Source organism: Hemicordylus capensis, chromosome 3 (assembly GCF_027244095.1).
Source record: "Hemicordylus capensis ecotype Gifberg chromosome 3, rHemCap1.1.pri, whole genome shotgun sequence".
Taxonomy (NCBI): domain Eukaryota; kingdom Metazoa; phylum Chordata; class Lepidosauria; order Squamata; family Cordylidae; genus Hemicordylus; species Hemicordylus capensis.
In genome coordinates this window covers 116,635,853-116,660,021 of record NC_069659.1, presented here as the reverse complement: position 1 = coordinate 116,660,021, position 24,169 = coordinate 116,635,853, and the positions used below count along the sequence as shown (strand labels likewise).

Genomic DNA, 24,169 nt, shown 5'->3' with positions numbered 1-24,169 from the left:
GAAGGTTTTAAAGTCACTGTCTGCTCCCATTTGTGTGTCTTTTGCCATGCTGTTCCATATATCTGGGGTAGCTATTAGTAATAAAGTTACTTTCTTCCCCTCTTTCACAGGTGAGGTATGTGGTTTGTTCATTTCTCTCTCTCCGCAGACAATACATGCAAAAGATACAATTAAGCCATTTTAAAGTTCCAATTACTTCAGAGGGCGAGCTTAACTCTTCTACCGGAATCAGTGGAACTTAGCAGGTCCCCTTCCACCCGATAAGTCATGTATATACTGTACATTCATATACATAATGGGTCATTCACACATGACCTTGATGTATGGCTTGTGCACATGGCGGGATATTATAGTGAGCCTCATGTTCCTATGCCCTCCAACATCACTTATTGAGCCTTGAACAGGAACCAGATCTTAGGCACGTACATGCTTATTTGAACAGGCTGCACCCACAGTCAGTCGGTTGCCACCAAAAGAGGGAGTAGGTGGACTGTAAAGCAGGGTCTTTTCATATAGGTATTTGCCCATTCTGAGTCAGGATTTACATTCACTGGGAGAGCATATGCAGGCCTGAGAGCCTGCACCCTATTAACCAACTCATGAAGACAAATTCTTTTGTCTTCTCCTTTGCACTTGATTGAAGACATATCATATACATCTAAAGCAGTATTTCCAACTCTCTCTGTGGAGGATTCAGACCCCAAACCTGAACATTTGTAGCTGTATCAGCCTGTCTTGTGAGCAAAAATTATTGCCAACAAGTCATTAAGCTTAAGGATGTTACAACAATACAGTTGTTGGTGCATGTTATACTAATCTCTTAATGGAGTTACAGCAAAGACTTAGAACTGGCCTGTTGTTCAATTGGTTAAGATAATTAGGGGACCACTCGTGTGGCTGCTTCTGCCTTCAACTAATAATTTAACCTGATGCTTCAAATACGTTATCATCTTCTAACAAAGAAGGAGCAATGAAGGAACTTCTATAAACCACGGAGGTCTGCAAAAATTGGTAATATAAAACTCATTGTTAGGGATGTGCAAGAACCAAGGTTCATGCACCGGTTCAGTGCTGTGGGGAGGGGAGAGGCATGCGGGATCTTTAAAAAAAGGAGAGAAGATCCTTACCAGCTCTCTGCGGCCACATCTAGCTACCTGCTGCGGTGGCACTCGTCCCAAGAACCCACATGGCGTCGGCATGCACGTGGCATCTGTGCATGCATGGGCACCATTTGCATGGTTAGCAACACAATGCTGACCACGCAAATGGTCAGCATTGGTCACCACGTCTGTCTGCATTTGCCACCGGCTCGTCTGGTCGCCACTCAGGGACAGGCCTTCTCCGCCACTGCCCAGAGGCTTTGGAATGCGCTCCCTAGTGAAATATGAGCCTCCCCATCTCTGACAGCTTTTAAAAAGTCTTTAAAGATGCATCTGTTCACCCAGGCTTTTAATTAATATTGTTTTAATGGTTTTTAATGGTGTTTTAAAATATTGTTTTAAAAATTTTAAATTGTTGTAATGTTTTAAACTTTTTGTTTTTGTTTTAACTAATGTCTTGCTTTCTGTTTTTATTTTGTTGTAAACCACCCAGAGACGTAAGTTTGGGGCAGTATAAAAATATGTCAAACAAACAAACAAAGAAATAAATAAAATGGTTCCTGTGCATGCACAGATGCCATGTGTATGCTGGCACCATGCGTGGGTTCTTGGGACAAGCGCCACCACAGCAGGAAGCTGCATGAGGTGGCAGAGAGCAGGTAAGGACCTGCTCTCCTCTTTTTAAAAGATCCTGCTTGCTGCTCCCCTCCCTGAGGTGCCGAATCAGTGCACAAACTTTGGTCCATGCACATCCCTATTCATTGTTCAAACTAGGTTTCTTGCCTATGGCACTTAAAACACATAGATCCAGGGAAACTTTTGAAATGTGCTTTCTAGCTCTTACGAAAAGGGTTTCTTAGCTGAGACAGACAAATGAACTGGTTGGAATTTTACTGATGATGGCTTCATTTCATTATCTCCTATTGACATGGGCAGCTCTAGAGGGGTGGCAAGTCCCCCCCCCCACAAGTAGGTTACCCCTGCCACACACACACCCCAATTCTGTTTCATAAGTGCACTTTGCCCCTTCTGTGCCCCTCCCTCTGTTTTTTCCTGGCGCAGCCACTGCCACTTGACACAGTGAAGGGGCTTGGTACCAGCCTCTTAAAAGGAGAAACACAAGGGAGAGCAAATTTAAGGGAAAATACTGAATATTTCAATACAAGTTGAGAAGTATTATTGTCCTCTTGAGTTTGCAATTTGCAATTTTGTTCTTTTAATAGGGTTAGCAGATTTACATTTTGAATTACACCTTTTTCATCAGAAATGTAGCTGTGGCACTATGCTTTCATGACAACATTATCAGAGACAATGTGCAATGATATTTGTTATCCTTGAACACATTTTCTGCAAACGATTGAACAAATGTTATACTGAAATGCCATTCCAAATCTGGTCTCCAAGCGAGGGCCCAGATGGTGATATTGTGTGGTTTTCTGCTCAATTTGATAATAAAGATGGAAAACTTCGCTATGTAGCTGTGACAGGAGACTCCTGCTCTTCATGCTGTGTCAGAGACAATTAGCCAAACTGCTAAGCAAATACAAATCAGCAGTAAGGCCTCTGATCAGCCAAACTGATAGGACTGCCCCATATTTCCTTGATATATAGAGAAGGTCTCTATAGAGTACCGAAATATTCACTTAGCCAGTTGTCTCTTCAACCATTTTTCTATTAAAGTGGCAAATTACTAAATTATTGCTGATGAATATCTCAACTGCTGTTGAATTTCATCTGCACTCTCAATCTTGTAATCAACCAATAACATTTATTATTTATTTAAACAGTTTCTATCCCACTTTTCTTTAAAAATTCAATGTGGTGTAATACATAACCATAAACACCACACACACACACTTACTTGTTATAGCCCACACTTCCTCCATTCACTGACTGATTATTTTTCTACGTAAAGTGCTTTGAGCACTTTTGTCCAAATGTAGTATAATCATTGCAGTAGTAGTCGTAATTTACCCAGTACCCCACATTGGCTCTTTTGTGCTGTAGCTTTGGCTGTTACAATGACTTCCTCAAGGTCACCTAAAGAGTCTAGTAGCTCAGCACGGATTAACCTGGTTCTCTCATATCCAACCCCAACACTCACTATGCTCCTCAACCTACACTATATTGTCTACTGGCCACATTTCAGCATCTTCTGCTTAAAGCACAAAGTAATCTGCATGACGGAGCCTAATCTATTAAGGATAAAGTGGTCATGAAGGAACCTACTTTAGTGAAGGGGTTTAGACTAAATAGTTGCATGATTTTCCCCCAGACCAACATTCTGTCATATTTATGACTTCTACCTAAATCTTAATTTCCTACTCTATAGTCAATGGAATCAGAAAATTCTCAGAAGCATTAACAGAAAAATTAATATGCTTCCTTTATTGGCCAAAATCTTGACTAACAAAGCACTGGTGTCATGTGAGTGTGCGGCTACTGTTGATGGGTTTGACTAAAGCATCACTGATGCTCATGCAGGGGAAGGGGCAAATTTTGATGACTTCCCCTTCCTCCACTATCCCCCCCCCCGCCAAATTATGCCTGACTTAAGAATAAAGCTTGCTTTCCCTCTAATTCACAGAAAACGTATATCTCAGACTTAGGTAGAGATCTTTAGCTGACACAGATTCTGGGCTATATCTAGCCATTTGGGGGATATCATCCGGCCTCCAGGTGCAAGCCCAGAGACAGAAGACTGGTGTTCAGGTAGCAGCAACTGTGGTAATGGAACTTGCCATCAGTCATCTACCCTCTATCATCTTCTCAAAATGGCTCTTTGGGAAATCTGGTTCCTGACCAAAGATCTACAGCACTGTCTCAAATGAGAATACGATTCACTTGTTACGTTAGCTACACAGGGAATTGTAAGATCAACAGTGTTATGCAACTGACCAGAATGAAGAGAATTGTCCCACAAAATGGGACATTTCAAACTGCTTATGAGTTTTAACAATATTTAGACAAAATATTAAACCAACATTACTGGCTTAACAGCACTGGCTTAACCAAAATAATTAAAACAAATGTCTTTTTTCTAAAATGGAACTGAATTCTTCACATTTGAACTTTTAAAATTTCTTAATTGAGGCATTTACCTTTGTATTTTGCCACTGTCACCTGCAAATCAAAGGGCTGGGATAATACATTCTAGGAATAAATATCAACATTATTGTTTGTTTGTTCATTTATTCATTCATTCTGCTGCTCAGCAAAAAGTTATCAAAATGGTTCACATACAAAAGGAATAGAAAGGTGGTTCTTTGTCCCCAGAGGGCACACAATCTGAAAGAAACACAAGGTGCACACCAGCAACAGCCACAGGAGAGATGCTGAGCTGGGTTCAATAGGGCCAGTTGCTCTTGCTTGCAAATTATGAGAATCATCACTTTGAGAGGTGTCTCTTTATCCAGTCAGTGGGGGTTCTTCTGGACATAGTTATTTCCTTAAGTTAGCAAAGTCAGCATTTAGTTTTTAAAATCTTGAAACATAATGATGTGTTACCCTGAGTTTAATAGCAATGACCCTAAGCTACTAAGTAGAACCACTAGCTCCCCATCAGACTAAGAGGAATGTGAAGAGGAAAAGGCAAGGAGTATTAGTTGCAACTAAGGATTTCTTCCAGGGCAAGATGTACTGGTGCAAATCTCTCAGGATGTGGGCTAGAGCAACTGGGGTCCTAAGGGAATCCTTCTTGTAGTGACATATCCTCAACATAGATGCAAAGTCCTTACTAGGACTGAAGACACTGAAAGAAGCAAGTCCTTTTCACAGATTGTAAATTGTGCCATCAAGTCAATTTCGACTCCTGGCGACCACAGAGCCCTGTGGTTGTCTTTGGTAGAATACAGGAGGGGTTTGCCATTGTCTCTTCCCACACAGTATGAAATGATGCCTCTCAGCATCTTCCTGTATCACAGCTGCCTGATATAGTAGTGGGGATTTGAACTGGCAACCTTCTGCTTGTTAGAAGGTTGCCAGTCTGAATTCCCGCTGCTACTATATCAGGCAGCAGAGATATAGGAAGATGCTCAAAGGCTCTCCTGAAAGGAAGATGCTGAAATGACTCTCCTGCTGTTGTTGAACTACAACTCCCATCAACCCCAACCACAATAAATTGTGACTAGGGGTGATGGGAGCTATAGTTCAACAACAGCTGAAGAACCAAGGTTGCCTACCTTGACTTAGAGACTAAGTAAGCAACACATCAGATGACATCAGATGTAGGGGCATGATTTCTCTCCCAAATGGGGCCGTGTGGCCCCATCTGGGAGCTCAATTGGTGGCCAGAACAACTCTCCCTGAATTTTAAAGGCAGGGAGAGCTGCTCCGGCCATGCTGTGAATGTAGCACTGGCTGATCTAACTCCCAAGCGGGGCCACGCAGCCCTGTTTGGAGGCAAAATCACGGCCCCTGCGTCTGACGTCAGGTGCCGGGGGGGGGTACTGGGGTGCAAGGCACGGCCCCTGATTGGTGGCCACCCAGGTTCTTTGAACCCATTTGCCCAATGGTGGCTCCACCCCTGAGGAGGGATCCATCTTCGGTGCCACCAGTTCATCTCGTGGCAACTTGGGATCGGGCCTTCTCAGTTGTCACCCCTAGGTAGTGGAACACGCTCTGCGTGAATATAAGAGAATTATCTTCCTTCGAGGCCTTCAAGAGAGCCTTAAAGACCCATCTTTTTAGCCTGGCTTTTAATGATACCTAGTTTTAATTTTAATTTGGTTTAAATGTTTTTTTTAATTTTAATTGTTTTATTATGTCTTTTTTATTTTAATGTATACTGCCCTGAGTCACTTTAGGAAGGGTTGGATATACTGTACTATGGATATTTTGTATACAATGGATTTTTATATACAACGGATATTTATATACCACTTTTCAATAAAAGTTCCCAAACCAGTTTACATAGATATAAATAAATAAATAAATAAGATGGCTCATTATAAATTGAATAAATAAATACAAAAAAACTGTAATTGCTTAGTAGGAACGGAATAGCACACATCTGCAGCAATGCAGACATATTTTTAGAGCCTCGCAGCAATTCTCTAACCATCCACATTGCACTGTGGAGTGTGAGCCACAAATCTCAATGTATGCTTAAAGCAACCTCCAATCCCTCATACATACATCAGTTCAGAATATGACACAATCTTTTATTTACAAAAACACTGGTGCAAATTGAAAACCTCTCATGATAACAGTAAGTGGAATAGGACTACTCTTGTGAGTACCTGTTAGGTTGTCCTTCAACTTCCAGAAAGTCAAAATGCTCTTTGAGAACATTAGAGCTCTAGGAAAATTCCATACACAACCTAGAGCATAAATCTAGAGCAAAGTAATTGTTATTTATTTATATTGTACCATCCATATACCATTGTGCTTCACAGAAGCAAGGTCCCTGATATAAGGAGTTTACAACTTAAACGTCAACAGTGGGGCAAGAGACAGATAAGGGGTACTGTCACAACCGCTGCAATCACAATACTGCAAATATAATTTCTTTTTAAAAATTTAGGCTACATTTATATTTAGGTGAAACAGGGACTTTTATAATGTAGATGTTAGCATCAATTTGCAACCTTTTAAACAAAAATCCACTGTTTTCTTAAAATTGAGCTAGCCTGTTCAATTCACAAAAACCACAAAATATTTATTCAACAATTCCATATTTAAACTAACAATTTACAAAGGATCATGAATCATCTAGTTACAAGAAGAATTTTCTTCACGAATGACAACTATTCTATCACAAATAACTCCTTGAGGTGGGGAAAGCAGACACTGTTGTACAGTTATGCTAACTAAGTTTAGAAGACTCAGTTTGAAGTACCTGTTTTCACATCTAGTGGCAACTTGGCAAAACAATTCTTGTGTCAGACCTTTAACGCCTTATTGTAAGTTGTGATTGTGCATTCCCTGTGGTCCTTCCATCTCCACTGTGGAAGAGTCTCCTCCCTTTGTTTTGTAGATACAACAATATTACTTACCACCCATTAACGGGTTTGCTAGGTATGTTGAATGAGGCTGGCTTTCGGATCCCTGGGATATGCTGGCATTCGCATTTGCTCCTTCCACTTCCATTGCAGCCTTGGACAGTCGGAGTACTGTTATTTCACTTTACAGCTGAGACCATAAGAGTTCAAATTCCATCTTGCCTGTTGAAAAATCCAAGTCCCATAAGTCATTTATTAAGCAGTCTGTGTGCAAGCCCAGAACACTTTGCAGAAAATTTGAACTTTAGTTCCTGCCACAGCTTCACAGTAACCCACATACCTGGGCAATGCAGTCCAACAGAATACCTCTTCATTGAGTGGGGAAAAGTACAGAAAAAGATCAGGCACAGAACAAAGTGAGGGATGTGGCTGATGTCATATCCTTTCCAGATCCACATCCAATCAGCAAGTCTGCCTTCTGTTTTTGTTTAAAAAAAATAACTTCTCAATTGCCAAAAAAACAAGGCAGAAAGAGCCAGTTTAACTAGCTCAGCAAATTCTGCCTTCAGGGGATTTATAAAAACAGAGAGAGAGAGAGAGAGAGAGGGAGGGAGGAAGGTACTGTCTGCTCTCCCTTTATCACCATGTACAAATTAAGTTTTTTCAGGCAACACCCTTTTAAATTTCTACTGTGGTTTCCGACTACAGTGCAGGACATACCACCACAGGCATTAAAAAAGAGCAGGACTACATGCAGAAGTGGCAAACTTGAATTCTTTTCACACAGAGGTAGTCACCACATACCATGAGAATATTGAAACCACATGTTTCGAGAGCTGCGTTTTCAGCTAGTCCTTTATTCTCCATGTGGCATGAAAAGCTTCTTTATTTAGTTTTTACTCCAAGGCTATCCATGATGATACACAATAAGGAAAAACATTGTAACTAGAACACCAATAAAAGCAATAACATTTCCATCCATCTATTTTTGAAGTCATATTTTATATATTTTCATCTGAATAGAAACTATTTATCTGTACCAGGTTTATTAATTTTGTGGTGCTTTAAGGAAAATTAGCTGGTTCCTCCCACTCCAACTAGAATTAAGACAAATCAGAGTCAGGGAGCACCCACTCATGACCTTAGTCTGTGGGCTGGCTGATCAATGCAAAAAGGAAGAGAGTGGCACTTCTTAGATCAACACTGGTCTTCTGGAAAGGGTCTTCTGGAAGCAGAGGACACAATGCATCATGGACCCTGACTTTTTCTATTACAAATATATTTTCTTGCAAAATCCCTTGCATCGATCTTTTATCAAATACAAAGCAAACAATCTATGTAACAATTAATAGTCAGTCAGTCAAACTTTATTATGGTCTCAGACCAGTACAAGGATGATATTTTAAAAATAATAAAATGCAATAATAATACATTTAGATAATACTAAACACCTACATTAGGTGAAACATCAAACTTAATTCAAACTACTTCTGTTACACAGCTTAGTTAAAAGTTAAATAAACGTGCACTAATTAAACCAAAATAAGTCAACGGTCAAGTCCAGCATCAGGGGTTCATCAGCCTGGATATTGGCTGGGGGCTAGAGCTATCAAAGGGTCCACAACTGAACCTCAATACCCTGCTCAGTATCCAACTTTGTGTGGTAAACAAAGATGCCAATAATGCAATGTGCCTGCCTGTTGCTGTGTGACTGTGACATAATGGGGGTGGGGCATTGCAGTATTAGCAAAAATGAGGGCAGCCACTAGCTGGCACAGCTGCAAAAGAACGCTCTGGTTGTGTGCTGTCTCCAGATAAAATGCCCAAACTCTTGTGGGTGCTTACCTTAGCAGTGGGAGTGGCAGCAGCTTTGAGTCCTCTTCAGCAGCTACAGTGGTGGCCACCATCTTTTTAACCAATAATGCAGTGCCCCACCCTTGCTGTGTCTGTGTGACTGAGATGCAGCAACAGAGGTGAAAGCACTGTATTATTGACTTTTAAAAAAATAGTGACTGCCAAAGACTGCTCTGAGCTCTGCTACCTCTGGCCCCACCCCACCTCTAAGATAGGCCCCACTAGGGTTTGGAAAGGCCACCAAGACACTTGCCCCCTCAAACATGGACCTAACCCTCCACATGGAGACAGAGGAGAAAGTGTATTATCTGGGGAATAAATTGGACAGGAGTACATAGGAATGGTATATAGGGCCAAGTCTCTCAACATCCTCTCCCATGTCTAGATCTCTTTGTATTTCTGCACCGATCTCTTGGAAATGTCCTATGAACATAGGAAGTTGCCTTATAGTAAATCGGGCTATTGGTTCACCTAGCTCAGCACTGACTACACTGACTGGCAGTGGCTCGACAGAGGTTTTTCCAGCCCTACCTGAAATGTCAGGGATTGGACCTTCTGTATGCAAAGCATGCATTCTGCCACTGAGTTGCAGTGCAATTCCCAGCACTTAATCTCTTGCAAACCAAAAATGGACAAAGGTGTCAGTTATTTGACACGAGCTAAATTCACTCAAATCCGCCAGTATCTTTGACGATCAATATGTGGACAGGAAAATGCAAACATTTTCATTTCTTCTGTACACTGGTTAACCTCAGGTATTTGATCCTTATTCTGAAGACATGATTCTGGCTATGCTCAGTATGTCATCAGTTGCAATTATTTCAAAACAAAACTGCCTTGCCACAGAAAACCCCAGCCAATGATTTCAGTGGAAGTAAGCATACATGTAAGGCTGATGGGAGTGTCTGAGCACGATGAGCAACTCTTCCTAAGCTCTGAATATTCACTCCTGTGAAAAGTACTTAATTTTACCTCCTTTTGCTTCCTCTCTATCAAACAATGCCTTTTGAGTAGCCATGAAGCCTTATGTTTTGCCTCATGCTGCCTCCAACAACACATCATGACCTGTGAACTAGCGCTCACTGAGAGAGAGAGCTGAGGCATATTAGGAACCTTGGCTGTGATGGAGAAACTTCAGACCTCCTTATGTGTCCTTCATTAAGGCCTCATCAGTTTATAACTCACTAGCCTCTGTGCCTCCATGTAAAGTGCAATAGAGCTAACTGAACAACATCAAAGTGTTTAGAATGTTACAATGGAGAGCTAATTACTCTGGAGATTTACCAATGATAACCCTTTATTACATTTTGGAATGGTTTAGATAAGAATGTTAGGCAAGCTGTCTTGAATATGAGTTAACTGCATTTGCACAATCAAAACTGATTTTATTCTTAATACTGTAGTATTTTAATGTATATGTGTTGTATCCTATCTAGTAACTTTTATCTTTTGTTGTTTAAAAGTTTGTCCCAGTCAGGATCCTGTAGAAGACAATGTGTGGGGGAGGGGGTGGAATCAGGAAGAAAAGGGAGGGGAAGGAGAAGGAGAAAATGGAGTTGCTTTTGAATGAACTCTTGGTTAAACCAGCATAAGATTACTTTGTGTTTAGGAGGAAAGCTGTTTTTAAAAAATATGTTAATAGATTTCAATGAAAGTATATTTCACAGTTATTTCTTAAACCATAAACAGAGGCAGCTTTTAGTTATTCTCTACCGTGGTAAGAAAAAACAGCTATAGTAGAAGTAATCCCAGTTTTGATCCTACAAATGGGTGTCAAAATGTTTAAAATTAATCCAAATCCCAGTCTACATTCACAGTCTACCTTCCTAAAACTGCCTCTAGCTAACTCAGTATATTCAACTGAAGTTCTTCTAATTGCAGTAGTCAACACCAAGATTTTAAAATGTATTTTGCATGCTCTTCAGCAACTAAAATGAATATTCTGGCTATGGGAACTTAACAGAAGGCTGTAAAAAAAATATGGAACTTTTATGGAGTTTATCAAATCCAATTTTTATTCATTATTATGTTTTTATATTGTATGTCATTCTAAATATTTTTTAATCATTATGTCAATAATATTGAGTTTAGGCAAAGTAGTATATAAATGCCTTAAACAAAAGGTGATCACTTTGGAACATTTTTGGAATGTGATCAAGGGCCAAAATTTCATTGGAGCTTGAGATAAAATGGATACATTTAATCAACAAAATGGAAGATAATGAGGAGGACCAAAACATGTAATTGGTGCTGGGCAGCGGGAGAGGAAAAAGTGAACACAAATTAGAGGTACGTCATCAAATAGTGCGGCTGCAGCATGGGGAGGCAGGAGGGCTCTCACTACCCTTAGGAGCCCTGCAGGTACCCTTAGGGTAGGGTTCGGGACAGAGACTCCGAGGGGGCTGGGGCATGGCCATCTAGGGATGGGGCTTGTCTTTTTAAAAAAAAAACTTTTAAAGCTGCTGCTGAGTGGCAGCGGAGCAGGATGTCGGTGAGAGGTCTCCCACCTCACACACTAGGGGTGTGCACGGACTGGTCTGGGGCCATGCAAATGGCCTCCGGACCGGTCCGGAATTCGGCGGGGGGGGATGTGTCTTAAAGGGGGGGGCAGGGTTAGCGGGCACATGCGTGGCGCCAGCTTTTTCAGTTTGTTTGAAGGAAGACAATGACAGGGGCAGGGGAGGCAGGGAGGAACTCTGCCGCCCCAAGAACGCTTTAGAAAAGTCCAGCGGCAGAGGGTGGGGGAAGAGCGGTGGGGGGGTAAGTACTACCCCCCCGCCCTTAAAGACACACTCCCCCCAGTGCCGGACCACGCCTCCGTGGTTCTGTGTACATCCTTATCCCACACTATGGGAAAGGAATGGCCGATCTGCCTCATTTGGAGGAAGGTGGGGCCGAAGAACGGAGTCTTTCACCTGCCTTCTCTCTGACTCCGTCCCTCCGTCCCTCCTCCCGCAGACAGTAGTGGCGGCTGTGGCGGTGAGTACTTGAGTGCCTTTCTTTTAGCAGCAGCGTGCCCGCCCCAGCCAGCCCTGCCCCGGAGATCAGCCATTCCTTTCCCACAGTTTGGGTGGCGAGAGAGCTCTCGCCACTGACCTGTGGCTTTACAAGTTTAAAAAATATTTTTAAGGTCAAAAAGTGGGAGAAATTGCATCCCGAATGGAACAAGCATTTCCCCGCTGAAAGTTGGGACATCCTACACAGTGCGGGACAGTTGGCAACCCTACCTTAGGGGTACTTGTTTACCTCCTGTTGAGAACCCCTGCATTAGTAGATTATCCACTGGAAGGGATGGCTCCAGCCAAACACTGGATTCCTGATGATGCTGACTAGGTGGCAGGGCATACGCTGACAACTGAATTTGTCAGGAAGACATTTCCTTTCAGGTTATAAAGAAATTTCCTTTAAGGTTGTAATTACGTAATGAACCAACGCAGAGGTGCGTATGTTTGTTTAGGAGGCGGGCTTCCACTTCAAGCAACTTGTACAGACTCTAGGACTTGTTAGGCCTGAGCCTGCTATGGGAACATGGGTCGCTTTTGAGAAGTACAGAAGCAAGTGACCCATGTTCCTATAGCAGGCCTAAGGCCTAACAAATCCAGTAGTCACTGTTGAAAGGCATAAAAGTGTCCCATGTCCCAGAAGGCCACAAGGGAAACTCTGAACTTCAAGAAAGCTCATGGGACCTTACATACCAGTACTGGATCCTTGCATGTTGTTTCAGCTTGCTAGCAACAATTTTTATTTCATTTTTATTTATTTATTTATTTATTTATTTAACATTTATATCCCGCTCTTCCTCCAAGGAGCCCAGAGTGGTGTACTACATACTTAAGTTTCTCCTCATAACAACCCTGTGAAGTAGGTTAGGCTGAGAGAGAAGTGACTGGCCTAGAATCACCCAGCTAGTATCATGGCTGAATAGGGATTTAAAGAAGCCGAAAAGTGGAAGGATATTGCTTCAGAGTTTGCTCTATACTGGGTACTGCTGTGATATACAGGGCTGCCTCTTTTGCTGTGACAGGGAGTGGGGAAATGATTGCTTAGCAACCACCTAACATATAATGCTAGTCTTTCTTTTATCCCTCCTCCAATACAAGGAAAGCAGAGCTGTTGCTGGGACATAGGAAAGACAATAGGTTGGGGACTACACTGCTACCTGAGTAGTAGCAGACCCCTGCTAATTGAGCAAAGAGACACCTGTTAAGTAGTGATTCTCTTATATTTAGCACGGGGAGAGCAGCTGGCCTTATCCAACCTCATCATAGCATCCCTCCAGTGGCTGTCGCTGGTGTTTACTTTATGTTTCTTTTTAGATAGTGAGCCCTTTGGGGTCAGGGGACCATCTTATTTATGTGTTGTTGTTTTTCTGTGTAAACCGCTTGGCGAACTTTGGTTGAAGAGCGGTATATAAATATCCGTAGTAGTAGTAGTACTCCCATAACATTTACCTAGTAACCCCCTGGATACATGTTCAGAATCAGAACAAATGAACATTAATCTGTTCCTTACTCACCTGTGGTCTCTGCCCTTTTGTCAGCAGTAGTAATATTTGTTGGAAGTTAAGGACTTTGCCTCTTGTCTCAATGACAGTGGAGGACAGACTAGTGAGTCAGAGGGCTAGAGGGTCAAGACATTGGTCATCCCTTCTCTACTGCTCTGACACTATCCCTTTGGAATGTAGATTGCTACTCTCAGGGACACTTCCTCCTTTCTCTCCCCCTTCTCTTCCCTTCCTTCTACCTTGCAACATGCAAGCTCCTCTCCCCTGCACCATGTGTGCAGAGATGCAGAATCCATCTGCATCCAGCTAGCTAGCTAGATTAGAGATCCTAACTCCTCACTTTCCTATCTAGAATGGAGTTCTCGAATAAGTGCCATATATATTGATTTGAAACTATGAACTGGCTCCAAGTTACTTTACTCTCAGCATACACGCATGCCTAACCAAATTCCGCTGTGTTTTGCCTTTGTGCACTCTGCTATAATAAAAAAGGGATTCTCTTACCAGAGAGAATTCCCAACAATATTAGTAGCAGAAAACTGATAGAAAGGACCACTGCCATAGGGCAGTTGTTGAGGCCCTGGGCCTTCAAAAGACCCACTGCCAATCCTTGAAGTGTCGCTGCTTCATGCTGTGATCTTGCCACTCTCTTGACCAAGAGAGTTGCTCCACTGCTATCTCCTCTTGTCCATCCTATACAGAAACAGAAGGTTCCCCTGTCCCCTCCATTTCCAGACTGGATGGATGGGAGGCCAGAAAAGGGCAATGGAGCATGATCCTTTCATGCTCCTTTGCTGATGCTGGAGAAGTGATCCCACAGACGAGATGGAAGGGTATAGGAGGGGACACAGAGAAAGAGTTCTGTTGCTGCTTCTAATGGTGGAAACATTCACAATGTCAAGGTAAGACCCACCACAAAAGGGAGCTCACCCACATAGTATGGAGCTCACAGAGGTCACTTTGCTAAGGGCCCCCTCAGACCTGGAACCAGCCTTGCTGCTGCACATGAAAAGGCCTTCCCTTATTTTAATGTCCAGTTTTTAATAACTTTTTGACTATGTGTGTGCCTTCCATCTTTCAGCTTTTGACTCCCTTCAATAAGTGTATAAAGTATGTTCGTAGATTTTTATATCTGTATAGATAAAGTACTCAGCACATTTTTGTTTTTGCATCCATCAAAATGGCAATAGTTTACAGTTTTTAATTCCTCTCCCCCAGATTCCTACTTTGACAATTTGCAGTTTTCTTAAGATATACATTGAGCAAGCCATTTTAATAAGGAATCCTCGGACAATCAGTATTAATCAACACTATTATGAAGCTGCTGCTCTACAGGGTGGGATCTGTGACCATAAGCAAATTTTTTCTTACAATTTGGAAGGATCACACACACACAAACACACACACTTTTTCAGAAACATTATTACTTGTATATAATAAAAAAGTAATTTATATCTAATTTACTTAAACGTGTGTTTGGGAATGTGAGAAGAAGGAACATAAGAACAGCCCTGCTGGATCAGGCCCAAGGCCCATCAAGTCCAGCATCCTGTTTCACACAGTGGCCCACCAGATGCCATTGGGAGCCTACAGGCGGGAGTCGAGGGCCTGCCCTCTCTCCTGCTGTTACTCCCCTGCAACTGGTATTCAGAAGCATCCTGCCTCTGAAGCTGGAGGTGGCCTATACTCCTCCAACGGAGCAGTAAGGAAAAGCCATTCTCTATTTCACATGTTCTAGCCTTGACCCCTGCCATTGAAAACAGATTCAAGTGCTGAGGTTGGGCCTCAAATGATTCACTCCCCTTGCAGGACATACTGGTTTCCTATCTTGCCTGATGCTGCTCCATCCAGGCACTGACCTGCTTAGCAAGGTGCCTTTTATTTATTTATTTATTTATTTATTTAACATATTTTTATACCGCCTAAAACTTATATCTCTGGGCAGTTCAAAACAAGATAAAAACAACATTAAAACATTAGTTAAAAACAAAAACAAGAAATTTAAAACATGACAACTTAAATTTTGTAAACAACATTCCAAAACAACATTAAAAACAATCAAAACAGTATCAGTTAAAAGCCTGGATGAACAGGTGATTCTTTAAAGATTTTTTAAAAGCTGTCAGAGATTGGGAGACTCTTATTTCACTAGGGAGCACATTCCAAAGCCTCGGGGCAGCAACAGAGAAGGCCCGTCCCTGAGTAGCCACCAGACGAGCCAGTGGCAAATGCAGACGGACCTCTCCTGATGATCTCAATGGGCGGTGGAGTTCATAACGAAGAAGACGTTCTCTTAAATACCCAGGGCCCAAGCTATTAGGGCTTTATAGGTTATAACTAACACCTTGTATTTTGCCCGGAAACATATCGGCAGCCAGTGTAACTCCTTCAATACAGGAGTAATATGGTCTCTCCTAGATGACCCAGAGACCAGCCTGGCTGCCTCATTCTGAACCAACTGTAGTTTCCAGACTACATAAAAGGGCAGCCCCACATAGAGCACATTACAGTAATCCAGTCTGGAGGTTACCAGCAGATGTACCACTGTTTTGAGGTCACCTATCTCAAGAAACGGACACAGCTGGCGTATCAGCTGAAGCTGATAGAAGGCACCTCTGGCCACTGCCTCAACCTAGGACACCAGGGAGAGACTTGGATCCAGAAGCATGCCCAGACTGTGTACCTGTTCCTTCTAGAGATGTTTGACCCCGTCCAGAACTGGCAGATCAAAATCGTCTCCCGAGTTTTGACCCTGCACAATGAGTACCTCTGTCTTATCTGGATTCATTCTCAGTTTGTTATCCCTCATCCAGCTCATCACCAATTCCAGACAGACATTTAGGGAGGTAAGGCCCTCTCCCGATGATGCTGACATGGAGAAATAGATTTGGGTGTCATCAGCATACTGATAACACCTTGCACCAAATCTCCTGATGATCTCTCCCAGTGGTTTCATGTAGATGTTAAACAACATCGGAGATAATACAGAGTCCTGAGGGACACCATACAAAAGTTCAGATTTTGAAGAACAACAGACTCCAAGGGACACCATCTGGAACCGGCCCGAAAGGTAGGAGTGGAACCACAGCAGAGCAGTGCCTCTCACTCCCAACCCCCTCAGACGCTCCAGAAGGATACTATGGTCGATAGTACTGAAAGATGCCGAGAGGTCCAAAAGGACCAACAGAATCACATTTCCTCTCTCAATTCCCAGTTGGAGATCATCCATCAGGCTGACCAAAGCAGTCTCCACCCTATAGGCAGCCCCGAAGCCAGTTTGAAATGGGTCTAGATAATCAGTTTCCTCCAAGACTGTCTGGAGCTGGGAGGCCACCACCCGCTCAATTACCTTGCCCAACCACGGAAGGTTGGAGACAGGCCTGTAGTTACCCAGCTCTGAGGGATCCAAGGTAGGCTTCTTCAGAAGCGGTCTAATAATTGCCTCCTTAAGACTAGGAGGCATCCTACCTTCCCTCAGAGATGCATTTATAATCTCTACCAGGCCTTCTTTAACAACCGCCCTGCCAGATAGTATAAGTCACGTTAGGTAAGGGTCAAGAGAACAGGTGGTAGGCTGCACCATTCCAATCAGCTTGTCCACATCCTCAAGAGTCACAAACTGGAACTGATCCAACCTAACCACATAAGAGGAATCGCTGGACACCTCCACATCAGACACTGAAGTAATCGTGGAGACGGAGTCTAAGTCGGCCCGAATACGAGATATTTTTTCCACAAAGAATTCATTAAACACATCACAGTGGGTAATCAATGGTTCCAGATTCTGATTCAAAGGAGGAGGGGCACATACTAGCCCTCTCACAACCCTGGACAACTCTGCCGGACGTGAACTTGCGGATGCAATACGGGCAGAAAATAATCGCTTCTTTGCTGCACGTATCACTTGAGCATAGGTCTTCAAATGAGCTCTATGTTTCAATCTGTCAAATTCAAGCCAAGTCTTTCTCCACTTGCACTCCAATTGTCTACCTTGCTGCTTCAGCCCCCGTAGTTCTTCCGTATACTAAGGGGCCAGTTTTGAAGCAGGTTGGAGAGGACGATTAGGAGCGATCATGTCTACTGCCCCGGTGAGTTTGCTGTTCCAATTCTCCACCAGGGCATCAACAGGACCACCAGCAGAGCCAACACTAAATCCCTCCAAGGCTTCTTGAAATCCTATTGGATCCAATAACCTTCTTGGGCGGACCATCCTGATAGGTCCTTCGTCCCTGCAAAGGTGGGATGTGATTGTGAGTCCAACCTTAACCAGATGGTGGTCCGTCCATTACAATGGGGAAATCACAGGATTCCCCACCCATGGAACACCACCCTGATCAGAGTGAAAGACCAAATCAAGCGTGTGACCAGCAATATTATGAGTCAAGGTTGACTCAGCCTTCCATCCTTCCGAGGTCTGTAAAATGAGTACCCAGAATGTTGGGGGCAATATGCTAAATCATTGTAAACCGCTTAGAGAGCTCCGGCTATAAAGCGGTATATAAATGTAAGTGCTATTGCTATTGCTATTGCTAATATGTGTCAGCCCCAAGACCACTTGGGATAGGCCCATAGTCGTCATGGCTGCTATGAACATTGAAGTCCCCCAGCACCACAAGCCTGGGGGACTCCAACACCAAGTTCGAGACCAAATCCATCAGCTTAGTTAGGGACTCCGTTGAGCAGTGGGGCAATCGGTATACCAGCAGAAGTCCCAGTCTATCCCTGGTCCCCAGACTTAAGTACACACATTCAATATGGTCCGACACTCTAACAGGGATCCTGGTAAGGGAAAGGTTATTCTTATAGACCACAGCCACTCCACCTCCCCGCCCACGATCCCTCACCCACTCCTCAACAGAGTACCCTGGAGGGAGAAGCTGGGACCACACTGGGTCCCCAGCCTCCCCCAGCCAGGTATCTGTTATACATACTGAGTTAGCACCTTCATCCAGAATCAAATCATGGATGGTTTCTGATTTATTCTGGACCGACCTGATATTACAGAGGAGCAAGGTGAGGTTCCAAGGGTGGTTGGCACTGCTCCACAAGGTCAAAGAGCTGGCAGGACAGCCAGAAGGGGAAACAGCTATTAGATTTCCAAGTTCCCTTCCCCTGTAATGGCTCACTGACCTGCCAACGTTACTTCTTCTGTACCCCACCACCACTGGAATGGCCGCCCTACAGTCAGTGGACACTCCCCATCTCCAGGTAAGCCCGGACGCATCCTAGGACTATCTCACCCAGGACAAATTAAAAAAGAAGACCCACTATTAAATGGCCCCCCACATACAAATACCTGGGCCAGGAGACCTGGTCCTCACCCTCGCTGTCCCCCGAAGTGGCTCCCCCAAAGGGGCTACCCCCTTTGGTGTCAGCCCTTCGGTGGCAACCCCGCCAGTGGCGGGCCGGCCGCCACTGGCAGAACCCTATATAGCCCTGAGCAGGCAGCTCTAGGCAGATGGAATCCAGGAAACTGCCAAGTCACCCTCCTCCCCGGGCCCCAGTCCTGCAAGGCCTCACCTCAGCACAGCAGCCAGTCCTGGGGGGCAGATAACAGACAGGGGGCAGCAGGAGAAGCAAACAAGCAGGCACGCAGTCTCTCACTCTGGGTTCTACCTAGGAGCAGATGTTGTCTCTCCTCTTCTCTCTCCTGCAAGCTTCTCCTGCATTATTAATGATCATCATCATCATCAATCACCACCACCACCACCACCATCATCATCTCTATTCTGCTTTTTGATTTTTAAAAAAAGTTCTCAAAGTTGTTTGCATAGGGGGAAAAATAGAAGATCGTTCCTTGTCTCCAAAGGGGCTTACAATCTAAAAAGGAAACAAAAGGATGGATACCAGCCACTGGAGAGTTGTTGTGCTGGGGTTAAATAGAGCCAGTTGCTCTCCCACTGCTTAATACAAAGAGAATCTCACATTGAAATGTTTCTCTTTGCCCAGTTAGCAGATATTGGGGCTGCAAAATGCCCTCTGGCCATGCTATCTCAGGTGCAATGGCTGGTGCACTTTAATATGAGAGAACTGACAAAAAGGTACATTTTCTGACAAAATAAACAATTTTATGGAAGGCTAAAAATCCATTATTGAAGTTACTCATAAATCCATCCAGAGTTTAGAATTCAAGTGTTAACACTTTGCCTTAGAACACTGGTAATGGAAATTACATACAATGTCCATGACAACAGGTAAATGTTCATAGGCAGGCAGAGGGAATCTGCTTGCAGCAATGGACCAGATGTTACAGATTTGGAACCATTTATCTTCATAGAAAGTAACAACAATCTCACATGAACCTCTGTTTATTTTACGTTAGATTCTATGCTTATGCTAACTTCAGCATTAATGGGCTCACTTCTTCCTCTTCAAAACTGTCATAAAGCATAGTTCAGGTGATTAAACCATGTGTACACTTTTGTTATGGAAAAACGGCTCATTTCCTTCTGGATTTAAATGGACCTTAAAGGCAATGGCAGTGGAATGGCTTGCTGTGTTTATAAGTTGAAGTCAGTTGCAAATATTGATCAGACCATTTTAGATCTTGAATTGTGCTTAATTATATAACAACATAAGAACAGCCCTGCTAGATCAGGCCCAAGGCCTATCTAGACCAGAATCCTATTTCACACAGTGGTCCACCAGATGCCTCTGGTGAACCCACAGGCAAGAGGTGAGGGCATGCCCTCTCTCTTGCTGTTGCTCCCCTGCAACTGGTATTTAGAGGCATCTTGCCTCAGAGGCTGGCCTAGAGCCACCAGACTAGTAGCCATTAATAGACCTGTTCTCCATGAATTTGTCTAAGCACCTTTTAAAGCTATCCACAGGGTTGTATCTTGGGGTAGGGCAGGCAGGGCACGTGCCCCGGGCGCCACTTGAAGGGGGGCGCCATTTTTAAAAATTATTTTTTTTTAAAAAAATGGCCACTGAAAACAAAATGGCCACTGTGCATGCTCAAATGGCCTCTGTGAGGCCCCCATGCCAGGCCTCGCAGAGGCCATTTGAGCATGTGTGGCAGCCATTTTGTTTTCAGCGGCCGTGTGTGTGTGTGTGTGTGTGTATGTGTGTGTATCTATCTATCTATCTATCTATCTATCTATCTATCTATCTATAAAAATGGCCACCACACATGCTCAAATGGTCCCTGCAAAGCCCTAGAGGCCAGCGAGGGGAGCAGGAACCTTTGCAGACCCACCCGACAGCCTTTAGGGGCTACAGGTATTTTTTTTAAAAAAAAATTAATATAAGTCACTGTACACATATTCAGTTTGGCACTATGTACAGAGAATCAGGGCTTGTGAATAATGATCTGAAGCTTATGAGCTAGGATTGTATTCATTTGCTCTTTGCTTCTTGTTATAAGTGAGTTAAATGTGATGTCTTAATAATATGGCTATTAATGGTGAGTTTGTCTTTCAATCAGTGTGAAATTAGTATTAATTAGCCTTAGTATTAAGGCCCACTGGGAGTTTCTTGCTCTCTTTCTCTCATTTTAACTGTCTTTCTGAAATACTAGAATATATTCCAAGCAGTGACACAGTTTACTCTGCATATCTTTTAATTATTTTCCGAGTAAATAGGGAAAAGTCAAATTCTCCATTTCTTTTAAAAACTTATGTAATAGTGATGCTACAATGCATAGTAGAGAATTAGACATTAGTTTTCCAAGTATACCTCCACATAGTATTTGGGTATTTCATGAGCCCCAGCATACTGAAATTTGTGGTTTTCTAAATTGTTTTTGAAAAATTAAAAAATTAACAAGCTTGACTTGTATTTTTCAGCTGATATTATGGTAAAGTTATCTGAAAGATGGGTGTTGGATATTTGGACAAGGGGCGCAATTTCATTGCTTGCCCTAGGTGCTATTTTCCCTAGATACGTCTCTGGCTATCCAAGCTAGTGGCCATCACCACATCCTGTGGTAGAGAATTCCATAAATTAATTATGTGCTGTGTGGAAAAGCACTTCGTTTTGTTGGTTCTAAATTTCCTGGCCTTCAGTTTCATGGGATGATCTCTATTTCTTGTGTTGTAAGAGAGGGAGAAAAATTTATCTGTCCACTCTCTCTACTCCATGCATAATTTTATAACCTCAATCTTGTCTCCCTGTGGTTGCCTCTTTTCCAAATCTTGCCTCATAAGGAAGGTGCTCCAGCCCCTGATCATCTTGGTTGCTCTCTTCTGTACCTTTCCAGTTCTACAGTGTCCTTAAGATATGTTGATCAGAACTGTATGGAGTACTCCAAATGTGGCCACAACATAGATTTGTGTAAGGGCATTATAATATTAGCAGTCTTATTTTCAATTCCCTTTCTAATAATCCCTAGCATGGAATTTGCCTTTTTCACAGCTGCCGTGCACTGAGTCGACACTTTCAGTGAGCTGTCCACCGTGAACCCAAGGTCTCTCCTGGTAAGTCATCAGTGTATATGTGAAGTTGGGTTTTTTGCCCTAATTTGCATCATTACACTTGCTTACATTGAACCACATTTGCCATTTTATTGCTCACTCCCCAGTTTGGACAGGTCCTTTTGGGGTTCCTCAAAATCTGTTGTGGATTTCACTACCCAGAAGAGTTTGGTTTCATCTGCAAATTTGGCCACTTCTCTGCTTACCCCAGCTTCTAGATCATTTATGTACAAGTTAAAGAGCACTGGTCCCAGTACAGGTCTCTGGGGGACCCCACTTCTTACTCTCTTCCATTGTGAAAACTGTCCATTTATTCCTACCCTTTGTTTCCTGTCCTTCAACCAATTACCAATCCACACATGAACCTGTCCCCTTTATCCCATGACTGCTAAGTTTACTCAAGAGCCTTTGGTGCACTCTCAAAGAACTCCAAAAGTTTAGTGAGACAAGACTTGCCCTTGCAGAAGCCATGATGGTACTCCTTCAGCAAGGCCTGTTCTTCTATATGTTTTTGTCCTTAAGTATTCTGTCCATCAATTTACCTGGCGCATAAGTTAAAATAACTGGCCTGTCGTTTCCCCAAACCCGGCCCTGCCCCACCTAATCCCTTTTTGAAAATCGGAGTTATATTATCTACTTTCCAGTCCTCTGGTACAGGGCCTGATTGCAGAGACAAGTTACATATTATTGCTAGGAGATCAGCAATTTCACATTTGAGTTCCTTCAGAACTCTTGGGTGGATGTCATCTGTCCCTGGCGATTTGTTAATTTTTAATTTTCCAAGTTAGTTTAGAACATCATCTCTCATCACCTCAAATTGGCCCAGTTCTTCAGCCTCCAAGCCTCTCAGTTCCGGCGAGGGTATATGGTCAGTATCTGCCATGAAGACAAATACAAAGAACTCATGCAGCTTCTCTGCAATCTCGTCTTTAAAAAAAATCCCTTTCACGCCTTCATCATCTAAGGGTCCAAGTGCCTCCCTGGCAGATTTTCTGCTTCTGGTATATTTAAAGAAGTTTTTGTTATTCCCCTTGACGCTTCTAGTTACCGTATTTTACGGACTATAAGACGCTACGGACTATAAGACGCACCTTAATTTTAATCCAGTCTTTCAGAGTTTTAACATATTAAACTGTTAGAACATATAAGATGCTCCTGAATTTTGGCGGATATTTTTTGAGGAAAAAAGTGAGTCTTATAGTCCATAAAATACGGTATATGCTCCTCAAACTCTCTTTTTGCATTCCTTATTGTCTCCTTGCATGTATTTTGCCAGAGTTTATGTTCCTTCCTGTTCTCTTCATTTGTGCAGGTGTTCAAATTTCTGAAGGAATTCTTCCCTTTTATAGCTTCCTTTACTTGTTAGCCATGCTGGTGTCCTCCTGAACTTGGTGGTACCTTTCCTCCTTCTTGGCATACATTCTGACTGAGTTTCTATCATTGTGGTTTTAAACAAGTTCCATTCTTTCTGGAGTGATTGGAACCTTCTGACTTTCCCTTTCAGCTTCCTTTTTACTTGTCCCCTCATTTTTGAAAGGTTTCCACTTCTTTAGTCCAGCACATCTGTGTTGGACTTCCTTGGCAATGCTCCACTTGCATATAAGCTGAACTGGATCACACTATTGTCACTGTTCCCCAATGGTTCTACAACTCTGACATCTTGCACTAGATCTTGGCACCACTCAGGATTAAGTCCAAAGTCATCTTCTGTGAAGGAACAACTCCTTCCCACTTTGTTTTATGGCTTGTAATTTATTTTGTACTTGCCTTGCTCTTTGTCCACTCCCGGTTCTGCAGGGTTTTGCAACAACCTCTTACAGCTTTGTTTGAGATAAAAAATATTGTCAGCTGCAGAGTTTTGGATGGAAAGTTTAAAGTGTTGCTATTGGTTGCCAATGGTTATCTCCAGGCTAAAACAGAAGGATTCCTGAGAGAAGAAACTCCCTGATTGGACAATGTATCCCTTTGAAACAGAATATGAGGGAGAGTGTAACAGCCAAGGAGGAGATTGCTGTGAGAGTGAGGGTAGTGAGAGAGCTGTGAGAGAAATGGCTTGTTGCTGAGTGTTGTGAAAGCCAGAAGGTTAGTACACTAGCAGTGGTGGATCAGGCAGAAACTGCTAGGGAAGATAGCAGTGAGGGAGATGATTGTACTCTAAACTTCTAGGCCTTGGCAGAGGCTAGCAAGTTTGCTTGTTTGTATTTTGTAATTTTTGTGCTATTGCCAACCTAATCATTTATCTACTGTTCCCATACTGTGTGTTTGCATTTTTGAAAATTTCCCACAAGTAAACCTGTTTTTGTTTTTACTATATTTTATTGGTGTCTCCATCAGTTATTTTAGTTCCACCCCTTG

The 24,169-nt window shown here is 42.9% G+C and overlaps 1 protein-coding gene and 1 long non-coding RNA gene across 9 annotated transcripts in view; one reads left to right on the top strand and one right to left on the bottom strand.

Moving 5' to 3' along the window:
* The window catches only part of ASB9 (ankyrin repeat and SOCS box containing 9), a 42,620-nt gene extending 19,868 nt beyond the window's left edge, over window positions 1–22,752 (bottom strand). For 2 of the 7 annotated variants that reach the window (XM_053307942.1, XM_053307947.1), the window contains exons 1-2: window positions 13,413–13,518; window positions 7,097–7,264 (exon numbers count right to left, since the gene is read on the bottom strand). In XM_053307942.1, the coding sequence (XP_053163917.1) occupies window positions 7,097–7,190 (94 nt within the window). In that variant the 5' untranslated portion in view covers window positions 7,191–7,264; window positions 13,413–13,518. Of the gene's footprint in view, window positions 1–7,096; window positions 7,265–7,382; window positions 7,504–12,123; window positions 12,384–13,412; window positions 13,519–18,920; window positions 19,002–22,625 lie in introns of those variants that run through there. The other 5 variants (XM_053307945.1, XM_053307946.1, XM_053307944.1 and 2 more) reach the window with 5 other exon arrangements.
* Window positions 14,103–24,169, top strand: part of LOC128350173 (uncharacterized) — a 21,604-nt gene continuing 11,537 nt past the window's right edge. For both annotated transcript variants that reach the window (XR_008319189.1, XR_008319188.1), the window contains exons 1-2: window positions 14,103–14,302; window positions 21,756–21,817. This is a non-coding gene — a long non-coding RNA (uncharacterized LOC128350173). The remainder of the gene's footprint in view (window positions 14,303–21,755; window positions 21,818–24,169) is intronic.